This window comes from Acomys minous (assembly GCF_964271855.1).
Source record: "Acomys minous genome assembly, chromosome: 1".
Taxonomy (NCBI): Eukaryota; Metazoa; Chordata; class Mammalia; order Rodentia; family Muridae; genus Acomys; species Acomys minous.
The window spans coordinates 16,665,500-16,686,724 of NC_140483.1; the positions used below are offsets into that span (position 1 = coordinate 16,665,500).

At 43.2% G+C, this 21,225-nt stretch overlaps 2 protein-coding genes across 4 annotated transcripts in view; both read right to left on the bottom strand.

Annotated features, from left to right (window-relative positions):
- DESI2 (desumoylating isopeptidase 2) overlaps positions 1–12,091 on the bottom strand; it is a 43,741-nt gene extending 31,650 nt beyond the window's left edge. The window contains exons 1-3 of one of the 3 annotated variants that reach the window (XM_084791965.1): positions 11,312–12,091; positions 8,615–8,672; positions 8,482–8,558 (exon numbers count right to left, since the gene is read on the bottom strand). Coding sequence is in view for 1 of the 3 variants with exons in the window: in XM_084791964.1 (XP_084648090.1) it covers positions 11,312–11,353 (42 nt within the window). In the remaining 2 variants the exon portion in view is untranslated. Of the gene's footprint in view, positions 1–8,481; positions 8,572–8,614; positions 8,673–11,311 lie in introns of those variants that run through there. The other 2 variants (XM_084791964.1, XM_084791966.1) reach the window with 2 other exon arrangements.
- Positions 12,092–20,357: 8,266 nt separating this feature from the next.
- The window catches only part of CATSPERE (catsper channel auxiliary subunit epsilon), a 101,989-nt gene continuing 101,121 nt past the window's right edge, over positions 20,358–21,225 (bottom strand). Inside the window, exon 23 of the mRNA XM_084791777.1 lies at positions 20,358–20,651. The gene's annotated coding sequence lies outside the window, so the exon portion shown is untranslated. The remainder of the gene's footprint in view (positions 20,652–21,225) is intronic.

Below are 21,225 nucleotides of genomic sequence, written 5' to 3' on the forward strand. Positions count from 1 at the left end.
CCTGACATGAAGCAACTTAGGAAACTTAGGAAAGTGTTTATTTGGCTTACACTCCTAGGCTACTGTCTATCACTGAAGGGAATCCAAGGCAGACATTAAGAACATCTACAGTCAGGCGCAGAAAGAAAAACAAATGGGCATTTGCTTGTTCTCATCTAGTTTTAAGGAACACCTGAATGGTTACAATTGATGTCTTCCAAAATCAGTTATCAAACAAGATACCCCCTCCCCACCCCCCCCAGACATGCCCACAGGACAACATGATCTAGAAAATCCATTCCAAGTTGAGGCTGTGAGGTGATGCCATATTATGGCAAGCTAAAACTTATTAATTAAAAAATTAAATTAAGCTGGGCATGGTGGCACATGCCTTTAGTCCCAGCACTTAGGAAGGCAGATGCTGTGTATCTCTGTGAGTTTGAGACCAGCCTGGTCTACAAATGAGTCCAGGATAGCCAAGGCTACACAGAGAAACCTGGTCTTGGAGAAAAAAAAAAATTAAACATTAAGGCTGAGTGTGGTGGCATATACCTCTAATTCTAGCACTTGGGAGACAGAGGCAGGCAAATAGATCTCTGTGAGTTTGAAGCCAGCCTGATCTACACAGTGAGTTCCAGGATACCCAGGGCTCTGCAGAGAGATTCTGTTTCAAACAGACAAACGAAATTAAAAAAACAAAACCAAAACAACCTTCCTATGGATGACAGGAAGCTTAAAGGCCATAAAAGGCCAATAGGTTTTAGGTTTTAAGTTTTCAATAAGGCAATGGACATTATAAATACAACTAGTAAACTCAGCAGGGGATTTTACTATTATTTCATATCACTTGTGATTATATTCTTGGTTGTCAACTGCATCTGGAATTAACTAAAAACTAAATGGCTGTGTTTTTGTTTTTGTTTTTTTTTTTAATTTAAATCATTTCAAGTGGGAAGACCCACTTCTAATCCGCATCTTTGAGGTGGGACAATATACCTTTAATCCAGATCTGGAAAGACTTACCTTCTGCTAGCAGCTAATATATAAAGGACATAGAAGGAACCTTGCTATCTCCTTGGCAAGTCTATTCCTTCCCTGGCATTAGAGCCTACTTCAAAAGGATTCTGGGTTATGCTAAAGACCAATTGAGACATCCAGCCTTGTGGACTGAACAGCCATTAGATTCTTGGATCTTCCACTGGCAGTCATTGTTGGACTACTGGACCACAGCCTGTAAATCATTCTAATAAATTACTTACACTTGCTCTCTCTCTATCTATCTATCTATCTATCTATCTATCTATCTATCTATCTATCTATATGTTATATTCCTCTAGAGAACCCTAACACAACATGCTTATCTTAATTTTTTACTTAGTTTCCCACCCCCTTTTTGCTTTCTTTTTTTTTTTTAAATTTTTTATTAATTTATTCTTGTTACCCTATTTGCTTTCTTATGTAGTGCAGTTATGATCTGTTTGTTCTCATCTGACCAGGTCTGGTTGTTAGCTTCCAAAATAGTTATATTTTAATGAAAAAAAAAAAGAGAAAAATTCCACTATAAATTTTCCATTATCAACAAAATTAGTCATTTCTAAGACAGGCGTGGTGGCACACACCTTTAATCTCAGCACTCGGGAGGCAGAGGCAGGTGGATCGATGTGAGTTCAAGGCCAGTTGGTCTACAAAACAAGTCCAGGGCAGCCATGGCTACACAAAGCCTGTCTTGAAAAAAATAAACAACAACAACAACAACAACAACAACAAATTAGTCATTTCTATCTACTGACTGACCTCTGCAAAGCTGTTCAATGCTTTTATCTTTTCTCTAACCCTAGTGGTTAATATAACTTGAGGATTTATTTAGCAAGGCCACAAAAAAAGCATAGAATTAGCTTGACTTCTGTTTTTTTAAGAAACTTTTTCTTGCCTTCATAAACCACTTTAAATGTAAAGTTAAGGTGCACCAGGCATTGACTGAGTTCCCAACTTACATTTTTGCCCAGTACTTGATCCTTTTAAACTTTTAACTCTCAAGTATTCTGTTTTTTCCAAACAGCTCTTCACTACCTTCTATAGGCAAAGGTGCTCTTTCATATTTGTGGAGCCTACTCCAATCTAATTGCTTCTCTTTGGTACTGCTTAATCTATTTTCAAAGATTTTCATGAGTTTACTTGAGAACATAAGTCAGAAATATTCCCAAAACTTATTTCTTGCTTGTGTTTACTTGGAGGCAGCATATGACTCAATTTAGGGCCCTTGTACTTGCTCTCGCCCTTTGGAACATTTTCTCTAGAAATCCAATGTACTCTTCTGTGCTTCAGGAATGTTTCTTAGGCCTCTCTTAATCACTATTTGAAACTCTAGTATAAATTACAATATACCAGCCTGACCTTTACTGTCCCTTTGTTTCTTATTTGTTTTCTTCTTTAGCATTTATGGCTATTCAATATAACAAGCACTTTACTCATTAAATTTTATTCTAGAAAAATTTATTCTGAGATGGCTTAGATATAGAAGCTTGCCACTTACTTATTAAATTTTTGTGTGAATTTTCCAGATAAAAATTTAAAAGCAAAACAAACAAAACAAAACTCCAAAACCCCTCTATTTTCATCAACAAAGAGGAAAAAGAATTGATTAAAAAAAAAAAAGTCCATTCTTCTCAAGCTTATGGGTTTAGTGAACATCCAATTAAAAAAAGATGCAAACTGTATAGACTTTCTGGGCATTTAGTCAAAATAATTAGAAGCTAGCATTCAGGGATCTCTATACCAAAAAATAGAAATAAAGACCAACAGATGAACAGAGAAACAAACTATAGTACATAAGTACAATGAGTACTGTTCAGCCTTAGAGGAGAAAGTCTCACATATATTATAATATGGACAGACACTAAGGAGGGTATGATGATAACAGGCTAGTCACAAAAGGCAAAAGCTCATATGAAATGCTCAGTCAAATTTTTAGAGTAGGAGTCGGGCACAGTGGTGCAAGTCTGTAACTCCAGCACTCAGGGAGGCAGAGGCAGGTGGATCTCTGTGAGTTTGAGGCCAGCGCAGCCAGGGCTACACAGAGAAAACCTGTCTTGGGAAAACAAAAACAACAATAACAACAACAAACCAGCAGGTGTGGCACATGTCTTTAATCCCAGCACACAGGGAGGCAGAGGCAGGTGGTAGATCACTATGAGTTCGAGACCAGCCTAGTCTACAAAGCAAATCCAGGACAACCAGGGCTCTGTTACACAGAGAAACCTTGTCTTGAAAAACAAAACAAAATAAAACAAAACAAACAACAACAACAAAAGTCTAAGATGGTAATTTTTTTGTCTGTTTGTTTTTGTTTTTCCAAGATAGGGTTTCTCTGTGTAGCCCTGGCTGTTCTGGACTCCCTTTGTAGACCAGGCTGGCTATTTTAACACAAAACAAAAAAATCCATAGGATTACTTTTCTAAGACAAAACAAAAACAAAACTTCTAGAAAAGAAAACAGCACCAAGAAAACCTTGGCATAATAGTGAAGGGAAAATGGTCTAGTCAGATACAGAATATAATAGAAACCATTTACATTACAGCTTGGTAAAGAATCTAGCTGCACCCTGCCTCTGTCCTGAAAATATAATTGATGGTGATTCAAAAGTAGTGGACTACTAAGTTGTTTGGTGGGGAAATTTCAAGACAGCATAACACCTAGTTATAGAAGGCAGTAGGAAAAATATGAGAAAGGTAATGTTTGGCAAGAAAAGGATTGTGAGTTTACAGATACGGAAAGAAAAGGGGCCAGGGAGATGGCTGTGTCGTAAATGTGCTTGCCACACTAGCCTGGGAATCTGAGTTTGGTCCCATAACTCATGTAAAGATAAAAGGAGTGAAGTGACTCCACACAGCTGTCCTCTGACCTCCAAATGTGTGCCATGGCATTACCTACGACAGGCCCCCATCATACAATATACACATAATAAAAATAAAGATTGTAGGAAAGGCACATATGAAGACAGTAGCTGCAATTGTTAGAGACTAGTGTCTTTAAGAGCAACCTTGCACTCTGTAATGACATAATAGGAAAAGTATCTTTGATTAATAATAATAATAATAATAATAATAATAATAATAATAATAATAATAATAATAATCTTTAATTAATAATAAAAAGCTGTCTTATTAAAGACTATTGTGAAAAATGCAAACTTAACAGCCTAACTTGAGAATGAAGGAGAGAGTCTCTGATGGAAATCAAGAAAATAACTACCTAGGAAATTGTGTTCCCAAGCTGAACTGCCAACGTACATGGAAACCACAGCTGTGGTAGAAGGGGACCAGTCTACATCTGAAGTTGGCAGCAGAACTTAGCATCATTATTCAAATAGTACTAGCAGGCACACAAAACAAGACAGTATCATGAGGCTAGCACCATAGTTTCAGAAAGCTGCCGAGGCCAGCCAATTATGTGGCAGGGTTGAAGTCTTTGCAAGGTGGCCCTGCGAGGACACAGTATAAAAGCTGTGAAGGTGGAGCCAGTTACAACCGAGATCCCCAGGACCATGGGATGCCCACCAAAGAAAGCTACAGGCACTGAGTAGAGCTGGCCCAAGAGTAAGGGTCACATATGCTGCAGGCAGAACTGGGGGGAAAAGGAACTACTTAAGGCTGTTAAAACCCAGATCATCTTAGTTGCTTTTCTATTGTGATAAAACACCATGATCAAGGTATGGTCTTATAGAAGGAGGTGTTTATTTTGAGCTTATGGTTCCAGAAAGATAAGACTTGATCTCTGTCACAGTGGGGAAGCATGGCAGCAGGCAGGTATGGTGACTAGAGTTGCTGAGAACTCACATCTTGAACCTTAAGCTGGAAACAGAGAAAGCAAACTGAAAATGGCCTGCAGCTTTCAAAGCCTGTCCCAGTGACATACGTCCTCCAGCAAGACTACTTTAAAATCTTACCCAAAGTGCCACAACTGGGGATCAAGTGTTCAAAAGCCTAGGGCTATGGAGGGACATCTGTCACTCAAACCTCCACACTCCACTCCTTGGCCCCTAAAAGCTGTGGCCATATCATAATACAAAGGCTATTTAGTCCAACTTCAAAAGCCCCCATAGTCTTTTAGTCTCAAGACAGCTTAAAAGTCCAGAGACTCTTCTCAGATTCCAGGCACTCTCTTAACTGCAACCTCCTGTGAAATCAAAAAGCAAATTGCGTACTTCCAAAATACAATGGCACAGAATATACATTACCATTCCAAAAGGGAAGAATCAGAACACAGCGAGAATACTGGACCAGAGGAAGACCAACTGAGACCCAGCAGGGCAAGCTGCAAACCCTAGCTCCATGCCTGATGTCAAAGGGCTGAGATCACTCTGCTCTTCGAGTTTTGCTTTCTATAACATAATTTTCTGTCTTGGGCTGGCTCCCTCTCTGTACACAGCTCTAAGGAGAGATGTCCCATGGCTCTGGCAGTAAATATTAAGCTATTTGAATTTTCCGTTGCCAAAGAAATTAGTCCAATATTTTTAAATTTTAGCCTCAGGAAAGTTCTTAGGACGTGGGCAGAAAACAGCCACATACCCCCTACGCTAGCCCAGTAGTTAACACTGTTCCCTTCTGTCTGCATAGCTCTTTGCATTGCCTTCCAGGGTCCTACCAGGATGAGCTGGTAAGCCTTGCTTATGTAGTATAATGCCCCAAAGCTACCCACATGCCACCCAGACTCCACATGGTCAGGTTCCTCATAGCACTAAGTCAAGCCCTGGTACCAAATTCTGTTCTGTATTAGATACTTTTCTATTGCTGTGACAGAACACCATGACCAAGGCAACCTACAGAAAGAAGGACTTAGGTTCGAGAAGGATAAGAGTCTATCACCATCATGGGGGTGGGAAGAAGCTTTGTCAACATAAGATTCTGTCTCAAAAATCAACTAACCAACTACAATGGAAAAACAAAACAACAAAAAATTACATACACATCAACAAAACATAAGTAAAAAAACAAGTAAGTTTAATTTGGGGATAGCAGGATGGCTCAGTTGGTAAAGTGCTTGCCTTACAAGCACAAAAAAAGCCACTGGGCATGATGGCACATACCTTTAATCCTAGCACTCAAGAAGCAGAGGCAGAAGGCTCTCTGTGAGTTCCAAGCCAGCATGGTGTGCTACATAGTGAGAGACTGCTTTATTCCCTACTCTCAAAAAAGCCAAGCATGATAGTATTTGAATTTTTTTCTAAATATTTATTTTTATGTGCACTGGTGTTTTGTCTGCATGTACGTCTGTGTGAGGGTGTCAGCTTCTCTGAAACTAGAGTTACAGATAGTTGTGAGCTGCTGTGTGGGTGCTGGGAATTAAAACTAGGTCCTCTGGAAGAGTGGCCAGTGCTGCTAACCATTAAGCCATCTCTCCAGTCTCAAGCACGACAGTATTTGTATTATAAACACAGGGCAGGCAGAGATAGGTGGATCCCTGGGGATCACAAGCCAGCCAATTTAGCCTACTAGGTGAGTTCTAGGCCAGTTAGAAAACCCAACTTAGATTAAAAAAAAAAAAAAAAAAAAAAGCAGACAGCACCTAAGGAACAACACCCGAGGTTGTCTGACCTCCCCATGTGCATATGGACACACAATCAGAGAGCTCTAAGTTCCACCTAGTTGCCTACAACTTGCCACAAAGGCTTAGAAAAGCCAGTGATCCATTTATTGAGGTTTAGCATTTACATGTGAGCCAATTCTGAACAATCACTTGCAGCTTTGCCAAAGCTTTCCCTTTCTTTTAAAAGAGAGGTACAGGTAGAACCCGCCCTCACTGCTTCATCTAACCTCCACATTCTGTTATGATGACACCAAATTTAGTGCTACGGCAGTAATTCTGCAACTCTGAGGACACAAATGAAAGACAAACGCCAGCAAGTTGAGCACAGAAGAGTAGGAGGCTGCAGAATCCTAATGACATGACTGAGCTGCTGAACTATCTTGGGGCTTTTTAATCTCTGAATTTAAGACAGTATCTTTCCCATTTAAGCTGCTGATTGTCAAGTTCTGTTACTTTTACACAGATCAACCAAAATTAAGAGTTGGACCAGGGCAGGTGACTGACTGAAAGGTTTATAAAAGAGTTATTTAGGTTTACTTTTGGTTTGAGATGCTGAGTAGAATGTTGGCTATCCAACCTGGCGGTGGTGGGATTGGGGGGTGGAGGGTGGGGGTGGGAGTGTAAGGTACATAGTGGGAGAGAAAAATACAGGAAAAGCACAAAAGGAGGAAGGGGAAATCGCTGCTAGGCATGTGGATTGACAGATTCTTTTTTAAAGATTTATTTATTTATTACATATACAGTGTTCTGCCTGCATGTATGCCCACACACCAGAACAGAGCACCAGATCTCATTTTAGATGGTTATAAACCACCACGTGGTTGCTGGGAACTGAACTCAGGACCTCTGAAAGAGCACAGAGTGCTCTTATCAGCTAAGCCACCTCTCCAGCCCGGATCCACTGATTGTATAGAATTGATTATCAAAGAGTTTATTTAGTATATAATAAATAAGTATATATGGAACTCATCTAGAAATTCTGAATTAAATCTGCAGATGTATGAAAAGTTAGACCTTATCACACCTGCCTAATTTCATACTCTCCTGGAGGAATCTGAAAATTGGGCCAAAGTAATACAGTCCACGAAAAAATGTCCTAACCGGAAGATTCTAGGGTGTTTTTCTCCTATTTTTCAAAGACTCTTCCTAGAATCAATTGGTAAACATAAACACTTGCATATTTTAATTGTTAAGAAATTCATTAGTAGCTGATAGGCTTATACAAATTACAGATCTATGCAAAATAAAGACCTTGTTGAGGCAACCGAAACAGAGATTTATTCCAGTAACTGAAAGAAATCTGAATCACCAACTTGCTATACATAAGGTAAATTAAGAAATATATGAATATTCATTCCCAAGTTTCAGATAATTACTGAATATTTTATTGGCAGTACGTGGACTACAATCACCAAGAAGAAAGCAAGCAATAATTTAGCAACTCTATACATGATAAGTAACCTTTTGAGGATGTTGTTACTCCTCCACAAAAAAAAAGTAACTCAGGAAGCAGGTGATGAAGAGACACAAGAATACATGACAACTCATCAATGATTCTAACAGGAAAAACCAATGGTTGGTTTTGGAACAGTTGATATACCAGGCTTATAAACAACAGCAATTATCATCAAAGGCCATCTACAAAGTACAGAATGATAGCCAGAGAGAGATAAAAGGAATTTACCCTGGGCATCAAGCAAAATACATCAAAAAGTAAAACTGATTTGAGAAAAAAGGGTGTAACAGGGGGAAAAAAAAGTATACCTTAATCTATTTAGCTTTGTCCTAAAATGTAACTATAATCACATCTTTCCCCTTGAGGTAAAGTGTTTCCCCCAGCTCAGAGCCCCCACAATCCTTTACTCACTCTCTTAGGAAGCTGTGGTAAAGATTTCAGTTTTCTTTCGTGCACCCTACCTCCCAGTTAAACTGGACCAGCTCAGAGCTCCCAGATCAGCGTGTGCCTTCCTATCCTGTCCTCTGCTCGTGATGACCTCGAAGATCCCAGGTCAGCGTGTGCCTTCCTATCCTGTCCTCTGCTCGTGATGACTTCGAAGATCCCATCAGTGCTTCTAGTTCACCGCTTCCTTTTTCAGCATTTCCTGATCCTACAACACAAAGTAGTCTCCTTGGGATCCTCTTCTGCTCTAAATTAAAACTCTTCCTGTGTCTTCCTTATGCTATCCCAAATCCTTAAAGCAGAGAGGTGATAGACCCTGCCTGTGGGTTCCACAGGTCAAAAGCCCTCAAAAGAACATATAAGGGCAAGTCTTATTCAAATGCTTCTCTTCCTGTTGATGAAATAAAGCAATATATAAGAAATAATTAAGGGAATTGTTGGATAGAAACAATATGAAATCAAGATTGTCATCTAGAAATTTTAGATCCTGCTTTTAGTCACCTGGGAAGGTCACTCATCCCTTTTTTCTGTCTGTTTTCTCTGCATCTACTAGAGTGACAGGAAGAATAAGTTCTTTTTTAAATTACTTCATATATTAACATCATTCAAAATATTCTTTCCCTAAAAACATTGACTCTCATCCCTAGCCCTTACTACTTTGCAGTTAGTAATGATTTTCCCAACTGACAGAACACACACTATATGCTGTGTAATGCGTTTTCAATTTAATCTAAAATGTAAAACTCTATTTACAGATTTCTTTTGGGTTCTACAACTATAGCCACTGGTAACTACATAATCCTAATTTATTGAAAATATGGGTGATATCTCAAGATATATTCTCCAGGACATAGTTTGTAATAGTCTTCATCAATTAAAAAAAAAATCTAAGTCTGATGGGTAGGAGGCAGTGAAATAATAAAAGGGCAATATTAAAACCCGGCTGGGCGTGGTGGCACACGCCTTTGATCCCAGCACTCAGGATGCAGAGGTAGGCGGATGGCTTTGAGTTCAAGGCCAGCTTGGTTTACAAAGTGAGTCCAGGACAGTCAAGGCTACACAAGAGGAACCCTGTCTCTGAAAACAAAACAAAACAAAAACCCAGCAGTGGAAGCACAGGCCCTTAATGCCAGCACTAGAGAGGCAGAAACAGGTGGATCTTTGTGACTTTGAGACCTGCCTGCTCTACGGACTGAGTTCTAGGACAGCCAGGGCTAAACAGAGAAACCCTGTCTTGAAAAAACAAAAACAATAAAGGAGCAATATTAAGTCTTAAGAAAGGATTCCCGGGGCTGGAGAGATGGCTCAGGGGTTAAGAGCACCGGCTGCTCTTCAGAAGGACCTGAGTTCAATTCCCAGCAACCACATGGTGGCTCATAGTCATCTATAATGAGATCTGGTACCCTCTTCTGGTGGGCAGGCCCACATGCAGGCAGATTTTGTATACATAATAAATAAATAAATCCTTAAAAAAAAAGTTTAAATCTAGAGAATAATCCCCCCCCAATTTAACGCAAGTATTTATTAAATATTAAATACTGAACAAGAGATGGACCTTGGTCAGGACCATTCCCCTGGAATTTCTCAGTTGGAACGGCTGAGAATAATTTCTTACCAATAGTGTATGTTGTTAGTCATACAACACACGTGCTCTTCTAGAATCTCTTGTCTCAGTTATTCAATTTTTTTCTATCATGATTCACTTTTCCTAGTTAAGCCACACCGTTTCACCTCCAGACATACACTGGAACCTACTAGAAGCCTCACTTCTAATTAGACCATATGCCCTGTCAACGTTAACGCCTAGATATGGCAAGAGGAATCCCTTTCTATCAACAGTTTCCTGTTTATTTTAAAAAAAAAACGTATAAACAATACACAGAATAAAGAGCTTAGAGCTGTAAGTAAGAACCAAGTCGCCTTAGTGTGGAATTTCTTCTAAGTATTTTTTAAGCCAACAGAACGATGGAGAATTTTTCATCTGTCGATGCACATACAAGAAATTTCAGGCTTTTCAGGTTGAAGGCAATCCTTTACAAAAGAAACATTAAGTAACCAAAGACAAGGGAACAAATCCAAACTAGCGTCTCACTGTGGTGAGCATTCTCTACTCTGTGCTTCTAGGGGTACTGCACCTGCAACCACGGGGGACCCAGTCTTTGAACCCTAGTCTATGGGTTTGCAGGTCTTCAAAGTTAGATGACATAATAAACCAGGCTTCCCTTCCCTCTCTAGTGGTCACGTCATCCACCTGTTGCATCACCTGGTACACGGTCTTCAGAATCTAGGAAAGAAGCACCCCGGCGAGCTCTAAATAATTCAACGCGCTATTTTCTAGATAAATTTTAGCTTCATCCATTTTAATGAGGCTGCCTTGGAGGTGAGAGGGTGTGCTGGCTCCAGTTCACCTTTGGGGAGCCTCCAGCACCCGCATCGCTGCTGTGACTTTCTGACTTGCGAGTTGTTGGAAGACTTGGGCATTTGGAGACTGGCAAGGGGCAGCAGGAGGGGCAGGGCAGACGGGAGGCGGGCAGCTCAGAGGCCAAGGGGGTGGCGGGGAGGTCGCTGGACGCCTCGCGGAGAGGACACCGCTCATCCGCCCAGGGGTCGGGCCCACAGCCAGGGGACTCGGAGGAGGCTGGAGCCCAAGCCCTCCCTCGGGCTTGACTGGCCATCTCCAGGAGGCGCGCCGGCCAGTCTAGGGATTAGAAGACAGCGCGACCGTCCCCTCCCCCCACCCCCAGAGAACTAAGCTGGAGGCGGGGACGCCAGGGAAAGCGAGCACCGGGCCGGGGTCCCAGCCAGTCGCCGGGGCGGCCGGCGCGGGCCGCCAGGGGCCGCACTCACCATGTCGTACACGTTGAGCACCACTAACTGGTTAGCCCCCATCCTCTTCCCCGCGGCCGCCGCCTCGTCCTCCAGCCGCTCGGTCTCCGCGGGGCGGAGGCCGCTGCCACCCCCGCGGGCGCTTCAGGCAGGGCTCGAGCCGGGCACTAAGCGTCCAGCCCGGCCCGCCGCAGCCAGGGCGGAAGCATCCGGCAGCCGGGGCCGCTCCCGGGAGCCGCTGACAGAACCTGTGTGTGTGAGGACCGGGCCAGACCGGTGGAGAGCCCGCTCCGGCTCAGGCGCCTCCCCTCGGCCGCAGACACGTGGGGGGAGGCGGAGCCTGGGCGAAGGGCGGGCTCCAGGCACCCCGGAGGCGGGGCCCGCCCGGAGCCACGGCTGAGCCCGCCTGCGCGCTGACTCTCTCAGTCGCCGCACCTCGAGACCTAAAATGGCGGCAGGCTGGGTCCCTCTTCACCCTGGATGGTCGAGGTCGCGGAAAGACTACATTTCCCAGAACGGAGCGCGGGAATTCCCGGCTACTATTGGTTGTACAGCTAGTCTGACTACATCTCCCAGGATACACCGGGATCTTGTGGGCGCTCACGTTTCCCTGGGAGACTACAGCTCCCAGCATGCCGTGGAATGGATTTGTCCGGGGAAAACCTTCGCTGTTCGTCCTTGGCGAGCGAAGAAGTCGAATACCTTCTAGCTTTTAGTGCTGTTTCTAGTGCTGGTAGCCTAAGATGTGACTCCAACGCAGTATGAAGTGTTGACTAAGTTTTCCAAAGCCCTTCTACTCTCTCTCTCTCTTTTTTTTTTTGGCAAGTGTAGGAGTGAGGAAATAAAAGGTTAGTGTTGAAAGGTAGGGTTTACCAAGCACTCAGTTAACCCTCGATATGGAGTTCACACACGTGAGAGTATCCTGCACACGTGGGAAGAATGTAGCAACTCATAGATTAGCTCAGCCCTAGGGCAGCGTTTGTGCACCCATTCAACAGATATTTTTTTGTGCTCCTGCCATAAGCCGTGCAATATGGTAGACCCAGGAATGTAGTGATCGAATAGACATGAGGCCCAAACAAAATTCCAGCAGTGTGTGTTTTGTACACAAGTAAGATGATTGCAAGTTATCCTTAGATGTGCGGGGAAGGACTACTTTATTTAGTTTTAGGCTAAAATGTGAATGACAGAAAGTGAGGTCGTCAACTATAAGAGATCCAAGAATTCCAACTAGAGACGACAAATATGAATAGACATAGACATGGCAAAGTTTTCTAGATTCAAAGAACAAAAAGTCCTCTGTGGATAGACTATTATGGCCAAGGAGGCCATCCATAAGCAGGCAGTTGTTAACTAGTCAGAAGCCAGATTCTGAGTTTTCAGTCGATCGAGATAGGGTATCTGTTTTGGATTGGGGGGTGAGGGGTGGGGAGCGGGGTGCACGTGCCCAAGGAGGCCAGAAGAAGGCATTGATGCTCTGGAACTGAACTTGTAGGCAGCTTTGAGATGCTTAGCCTAGGTCCTGGGAACCAAATTCAGATCTTCTGAAGAGCAGCTGCAAGTGCTCTTAGTGGGCAAGCCATCTCTCCAGCCCCTGAGGTTGGATTTTCAGTGAAGACTTGGTAGGATTTGGGCCAAGGAGTGGTGACATGAGTGTGCTTCTAAGTCTTAAAAAGATTGAGTTTCTGTGTGGAAGTTTAAAAAGGCAAAGGAAATGGAAACATGAAGATAAACATGGTAGACTGTAAAAACAGCGTCTCATATTATATAACCTTTGATGTCTCTGCTGAATCCGGCAAGCCTTGACTTGCTTTGGTCAACTGGACATTAACACACATAATGCAAGAGACTTAAAAAGCAACCGGATTTGTGGCTTGGTTTTTTTTTTTTTTCTTTTCTCTTCCTGATTTTAGGAGCCTAGTGACCAGCGTTATATGAAGAAGTTTGCACATTGAATTTGTTGTGGTGGGGAGGGCCTATATTCAAGTGTAAGTTCTAGGTTTTTGACACATTTGGGTAGATAGTATGCTATTTATGATATATGAAACATTTGAGGGAAAAGCAGGTTGGAAAGAGGGAACTAGAGTTATTGTTAGGTCATGTTATATTTTAACTGCCTTTTACACACTCATGAGATGTTGAGTAGGCATTTGCGTAAGTGAAATGGAGTCATAACCATTAAACTGACTGGATTAGACATTTAAGTAGAATTTAAAGCCTAGAGACTAGTTGGATAGCCTTCCTGTTGCTGTGATAACAGTCAGTGTGACCAAAAGCAGCTTAGGGAAGAAAGGGTTTATATGTCATAGTCTGTCATTGAGGAAAGTCAGGGGAGGCCAGAAACTTTAAAGCAGACACTGTGGAGGAGCACTGCTTGCTGGCTCATTCACAGGTTTATGCTTAGCTAGCTTTTTTATGCAGCTCAAGACCACCTGCCCAGGGAGAGGTACCATCAACAGTGGTCTGGGCTCTCATATCAATTAAGACAATCAAGACAATACCCATAGGCTAATCTGCTCAAGGGAATCCTTTTATTGGGACTTCTTTCTCAGATGACTCTAGGCCGTGTCAAGTTAAAAGCTGAAGCACTAGGAGATATAGAAAAAGGTGGAGTTGGAAAGAAATATTGAATGAGGAAGGTGATGGGAGGACAGGGAAAAGAAGGGAATATGGGGAGGGGCAACTAACATTAGTGGTCTTTTGAAAAAAAATATGGAAACTTAGTATTGTAGAAGCTTCCTAAAGTGTATACATATATGAAACAAATTTAGATGGAGTCACCAAAAAAATGGCAGAGTCAGTACCCCCAATTAGACATCTTAGGTCACCGGGTAAAACGCCCAATGTTTAAAAGGGGTCACATCTTGTTGAGTTGTTAGCCAAATGGGTTCTATAGACACCTCCCCCAACATTACACTATTGGCTACTCTCCATAAGCTCACAGTAAGGCCTTATTACTAAAGGCACCACTTACGTCATCAAAAGTTGACTTATTGCCCAACTAGAAGCTTCACTCCCACTGGCTAGTATTCATAGTACCGAAAGGTATTTCATGATACCAGAGGAGAAAAGTAATCATCAGTGTCACCCAAGAACAAACCTAGTTGCCACAATAGCAACTTCCCTGCAAAATATATGATGCATTAGTGGCACGAATGTTATAAGAGTAACCAACTACATGTATTTCTTTAACTATTTAAACTGGGTTTAAGGCCCACTCTGTAAACTGAAACTCAAACCCTGAAGCTGTTGAAGGGGCTAAGAACCTGCAACTCGATAGGTCATGGGCCCATGGGAAAACCTACTACTATATTTTGCAAAGGAACCTAGTAATAAAAAGACTCTGGTTGCTTTTAAAAACAAAATCCCAAACATTTTATTTTACCAATAAAAACTCAACAGCCAGATATTGGGGTGAAAGCTTATTAGCTCAGGAGGAAGAGCTGCTGACCTACTCAACTGATGTCCCAGAAGGAAGAAGTTTCTTTTCCACTCTGTCATAAAAACTCTTCTACTCAATGTCCCTCCTTCTTTTCTTTCTTTCTTTCTTTCTTTCTTTCTTTCTTTCTTTCTCTCTCTCTTTTTTGTTTTTTGTTTTTTGAGACAAGGTATCTCTGTGTAGCCTTGGCTGCCCTAGACTGGCCTTGTAGAACAGGCTGGCCTCGAACTCACAGCAATCCGCCTGCCTCTGTCTCCTGAGTGCTGGGATTAAAGGCGTGCTTCACCAAGCCCAGCCCCCCCCCCTTTTTTTTTTTAAGATTTATTTGTTATCTATACAATTGTTCTGTTTGCTTTTTAGCCCTGCAGGCCAGAAGAGGGCATCAGATCACATTATAGATGGTTGTGAGCCACCATGTACTTTCTGGGAATTGAACTCAGGTCCTCTGGAAGAGCAGTCAGTACTCTTAACTGCTGAGCCATCTCTCCAGGCCACTGTGTTTTCTTATGTTCACTCCTTGTCAACTGGTTGCTTGCTATGCTCCTTTGACCTATGGTTGACTTGATTTAGCTCTTGTTTACAGAAAGCTCTTGGGTTAAAGGGATGTACTAGGGCTGAGCCACAGTGTGACAAGAAACAGGATTTTCCAGTTCACAGTCTTGGGGTTCACAACGTGATTAAATATCCTGCAACAATGATGGCATACTGCTATCGGTGCTCCTGTCAACCCTAGTCAGAGTAGCTTCTTGCACCAGCTGGGGCATTAACCTAGAGACCCATCAATGAGCAATGTGCAGAGAGTAAGGTTTTGGAGCACCCAGACCTAATGGACTGTCTTTATTAAACCATTCCCCTCCAGGCTCAAGGAGCTGTGCAGAGAGGAGTTAGAAGGATTGTAAAAGCCAGGGGTGGTGCATGACTCCAAAGACACAGTATCATCCAGACACATACGAACTCAGAGACCATGATAGCATACTGCAAGAAGTTCAAAGTAAGTAAAAGTACAGTATGGAGATGAGAAAGCAGACACAAAGTCCCAAGACTCCTAGCCAAGAAGCTGTTTGTAATTGATACCTGCTGGGAAATAAAAATCCGTTTTCTCCAATGAAGTGTCAGTAGGTATGTTAACCACACTCCAGGGCAGGCCCCATGCTTAGGAATAGTTGACCAACATAAAACAGGCTCCGTTTTTCTGCATGTGTGTTTTTGCTTTTATTTTCTTTTTTATTGGGAGGGGGAGTTGTTTGCTTGTTTGTCTTTATCCTTGTGTATGTGTGTGTGTGTGTGTGTGTGTGTGTGTGTGTGTGTGTGTGTGTGTGTATGTGTGTGTGTGTGTGTATGTGTGTGTGTGTGTATGTGTGTGTGTGTGTTTTCTGGAGAGAAAGAATATTCAGTTGAATGGGTGGGGAGGTCGGGAGGATCCAAGAGGAGATCGAGAAGGGGAAATACACATAAGAGAAAAAAATTAGTTATACAATAAATTAAAGACAAAAATAAATAATAAAGCGCTGAGAAGATGGCCCAATGGGTATGTAAGCATGGGGACCAATGGTCTGATCCACAGCTGTGAAAAATCAGCCTGGCAGCATGCATCTGTGACATCAGTTTTTTGGGGGGAAGGAGCTAGGCAGATCCTATGGTTCTATAGCTAGCTAGTCTAACTGAAAAGACAAGCTCCAGGTTCAATACACACACACACACACACACACACACACACACACACACACACACACACACACACGGCGTGGGGGGGGGAAGAGAAAGAGAGAGAGAGAGAGAGAGAGAGAGAGAGAGAGAGAGAGAGAGAGAGAGAAAACATAAAGCAGCTCTGGGACCCTTCAGCATCTTAAGGTCACACAGCAGTAGAAGAGGAACGAGAGAAGCAGCAAGGAAGCCGGGAAGAACATTGCAAGTCAAGAGGCACAGAGGCAGCCTGGGGAAGGCTTAGAGACCTGCCAGAAATGTTTAGGGAAACAAGGATAAGGAAGTGGAGGTGACTCTAAGCCTAAGGCTGTGACTGGAGAGGGCAATGTGTTCTCTGGAGGGCGTTTTTAAAGCTGGGACAAACTGGGGCATAATTGTATGTCAAGGGAGATTAATTATGTAGGGAGAAGGGTAGAGATCAAGGTCATAAGTGTAGGAGTTGGCCTTTGATGGGAGAAATGCTTCACTCATAATGACAGTATGGAAGGCAGAAGGCCGATGGCCTAGAAGCGTAGGAGGCAGGCTAGGAAACCGAGCTGAGCGTAGCGCTTCCCACCCCCCCCACCCCCCCCACCCCCCCCACCCCCGCCCAACTCCTTTTCTTCTTTTCCTTCCTCTTTTGATTTTTGAGGTAGTGTCTGGCTGTGTAAACTAGGCAGGCCTTGGAGTTTTCAGTCATCCTCCTGCCTCTGCCTCTCAAGTGCTTGAATTACCAAGCTGGGCTCCCTATGAGAGTGTTCTTTCTGATCTTTGTTTTTCTCAAGTGTAAGTGCACCGGCTTCTTTTGTGCCAACTTGACACAAGCTAGTCACCAGAGAGGAAGCAGCCTCCGTTGAGGAAATGCCTCCATGAGATCCAGCCGTAAGACATTTCCTCAACTAGTGATCAATGAGACAGGGCCCAGGCCACTGTAGGCTGGTGGTCCCTGGTTCTCTAAGAAAACAGGCTGAGCAAGCCCAGTAAGCAGCTCCCGCCACGGCCTCTGCATCAGCTCCTGCCTCCAGGCCCCTGGCCTATCTGAGTTCCTGTCCTGACGTCTGTCAGTGATGAACAGTGGTGTGGAAGCACAGGCTGAAGAAACCCTTTCCTCTTAGACTTGCCTTTTGGTCATGGTGTTTCACTGAAGCAATGGGAAGCCTGACTAAGGACAATGAGGCAAAATTATTATGGGGAAGAAGTGAAAAAGTTTGGAAATGTATTGCTCTATCAGTGGAAACCGTCATTTATTCAGCCATTCGAAGAGTATCAAGTATGCTCTGTGTGTCGGCCACTGTCAAGAGTTTATTCAAGGTAAATTAAGCTGGGCATGGTGGCACATGCCTTTAATCCCAGCCCTGGGGAGGTAGAGGCAGGTGAATCGCTGTGAGTTTGAGGCCAGCCTGGTCTACAAAGCCAGTCTAGGACAGTCAAGGCTACACAGAGAGACCCTGTCTCAGAAAACAAACAAACAAACAAACAAACAAGGATAAGTTAGACATGATTGTTTTCCTTACTAAGCTTACATTGAAAGACAGAAATATATATATATATATTTCATAATATATATATTTCATAATATGTTATATATTATATATGGGGGCTCAGGCCTGTAATCCTAGCAGTTAGGAGGCTGAAATTGAACAAAGGAGTTCAAGCCCTGCCTGGCCTATGTAGTGAGTTCCAGGTTAGTCTGGAATATAGTGTGAGATCTTGCCCTGTGTAGCGGAATCTTAACTCAGAACATGGCTTCTCTGGCCAGAGATCACATCCAAAGACCTTCTAGGTCTGTGTGGTCTGGCTTGAATACACTCACTCCTTTGACCCAGGAGTCTGAGGCAAACAGATCTAAATTCAAGGCCAGCCTGGTGTAGAGCAAGTTTCAGGTAAAGAAAAGCTTCAGTCCAGGCACGGGTAGTAATGAAGGTAAAGTCAGTTTGTAGAAGGAAGCACCCATGTTTGAAAGTGATGTCTAATTGAGTGGCAGAAAAAGAAAGTGACGAATCAGAGAAGATTTGACAGAATATGAAATGCCCAAGTCTCACGAGAAGAGAGAGGAAAGGGAAGCTACTTAAGGGGCAGTTTTACAGAGAGAGGAGGCAGTTGTTACCAGGACATAAATAGAGAGGCAGGTTGCAGAAGAGAGAACTCAGGTGAAGACTGAATGAGCCAGAGAATGAGAAGAAGCCAGGAGATTAGAGCAGATTGCTGTAGTTAGTTGGAGGCCAAGCAGAGCAATTCAGGGGCTGAGAGAGAAGCCAGATTGAATAAGTCAGCTAGGGGAGGAGTTAGAACCAGGACAGCTGAGTTGAACCAGCCAGCCCAGAGCTCTGAAAGAACAAGAAAGGGTGAGCTCATTAAGCAATAAGTCTCAGAGGCTGAAAACATTCCAGGCCCAGGTTAGCATTCTAAGCTTCCAAGACTCGGCCTAGATCAGCAGAAAGAGGCAATAAGCCTCCCAGACAGCAATTAAAACAGGAGAATAAAAGTTCCTTTCACAGGCCTGTGTTTGAGCCTCAGCACTGGATAAAACTGGGTGTGGTGGCACACAGCCTAGCATTTGGTATGGGGTGGGGGTAAAGACAAGATTATCAGAAATTCAAGGTCATTTTCAGCTATCTAGTGAATTTTAAGCCTGCCTAGGTCTCTCTGAGACCCTGGAGGGAGAGAGAGAGAGAGAGAGAGAGAGAGAGAGAGAGAGAGAGAGAGAGAGAGAGAGAGAGAACACTAAGGCATGGGAGATTCAGGAAGAGCTAACATTCCTAGGCTTGGCAAACAAAGAAAAGAGGCTGGAATTAAATCTTTCTTTCTTTCTTTCTTTCTTTCTTTCTTTCTTTCTTTCTTTCTTTTTTTCCCCTTCCTCCTCCTCCTCCTCCTCCTCCTCTTCCTCCTCCTCCTTCAGGTTTCTCTGGAACTTGCTTTGTAGACCAGGCTGGCCTTGAAATCACAGAGAGCTGCCTGCCTCTGTACTTGTGTTGATTTTAAAAGTGGGTGCTTTGCTACCATGCCTGGCTTGAATGTAAACTTTTCTGAAGGTGAAAGCTTTCTGAGACCATAAGCCAAAATAAATCCTTTTTTATATATTGCAGCAAGATAGAAGTAACTGATACAGGAAGGAAGCAGGAAGTCTTTTCTGTTGCCTTCTGGTTTCCTAGAATCTTCCTGGAGGAACTATCCAGAGAGCAATAGGCTGGCAGAAATGTAGTTTGCAGAGAGTCCTGGCTGCTTGCAACCACCACCACCACCACCACCACCACCACCACCACCACCACAACAACAACAACAACAACAAACAAAAACCAAAACCAAACCAACCAACCAACCAACCAAAACCAAAACATGGAAAAAGACATTTGAAACAGAAACAGTAGTAATTTTGACTAAACATTTAGTAACAAGCCGTTTCTTATATTCTGGAGGGAGCAGCCTAAGCTGTGGGAACTAGAGGAAGTGGTGAGTGAATGTGCCTTGTTAACATGAACAGGTCAATGGCGTTAGTGCCATGAGGATGGCAAGGCCTTCCCCTGACGTGTGCATGTTGACCGGAAAGTACAGACTATAGTTTCCTCTCCAAGATGACTGGAGGCTGAGACTGTCCCCTATGGAGACCACTGTGGAGATTAGCAAACCTGCCTCCTCCTTGTTTGTGCTGTGTATAATAAATGTGCTGAGTTTCCAAGCTGCTGCTGCTGCTGCCGCCGCTGTGTCTCCCCTGAGCTCATGGCCCATATGACCCTGGCTCTTCTGTATTTGAGTCTGTTGTTGCCTCAGTCTGGTCAATCCCAATACTGTAAAGGTTGCAAAAGATGGTAGAATTAGTGTCTATTTCTGACTGTGTTTTGCCTGTATACTAAATCACTCCACATACACAGTAGTTTAAAGTTCACATTATTTCTCTGTTCCCAGAGGCCAGGAGTAACAATGGCAGTTTAAGTGAATGTTTCTTACCCAAGCCTCTTGAGTTGCTGTCCAGTATGTCAGTAGGGCCCTATACTTTGATGGCTTGATTGAGGAACAGAGATGGACTCTCAAGCTCAGTCACTAGAAGGCTTTAATATGTTGCCTTCGGGCCTCGTGAGGCTGCTCCTTGTTGGCATCATGTTCTTGTGCATGGGGTACAGTTTAGCCTTGTTCATTCAAATGCTAATTTCTCCACCCCATTCTCTGGATCAATCCAGACATTCAGGAGAGGCCCGAAAACAAGCATTTTGGCAAAATGCTAAAAGTGACCAGAGGCCAAAGCTAAAAAAGTAAAAATAAATGGCATTGAAATGGAAGGTTTAGTAGAAACAGGAGCTGATGTAACAATAATTTCACCAAATTCTTGCCATCCAGATGGCCTCCTCAGGAGGTAAATATTCAGCTTCTAGAATACTGGAACTTTATCTCCGGTAAAAACAAAGTGCAAGATGGGTTGTAGATGGAATCTCTTGCATATGTATGGAAGTATCACCTGTCAAGAAAAACCAAACCAAACCTATGGCCTATAGAAAAGGGTTAGGATAGAAGGTGGAACACCTGGGCAGGCAAAAAGGATTCTGGGAAAGAGCCAAGTGCAAGAGAGTCACCTGGGAAGATGTGAGGAGGACATGCATATGGTACCTGGGCAGAGGTAGCCAGCCATGCGGCAGAATGTAGGTGAGTATAAACGTGTTGTGCTATGAGCCAGTCAGAGAAGAACACACCTATATGTAAACATTTTTTGAGCCTCATGAGTCGTTATTCTGGGAGCTTAGGGCCAGAAGGAAGACGCTATGACAATGGGTGAAGTGTATAGGGCCAGAGGATAACAGGAAAATTAAAGCCAAGTGTGGTT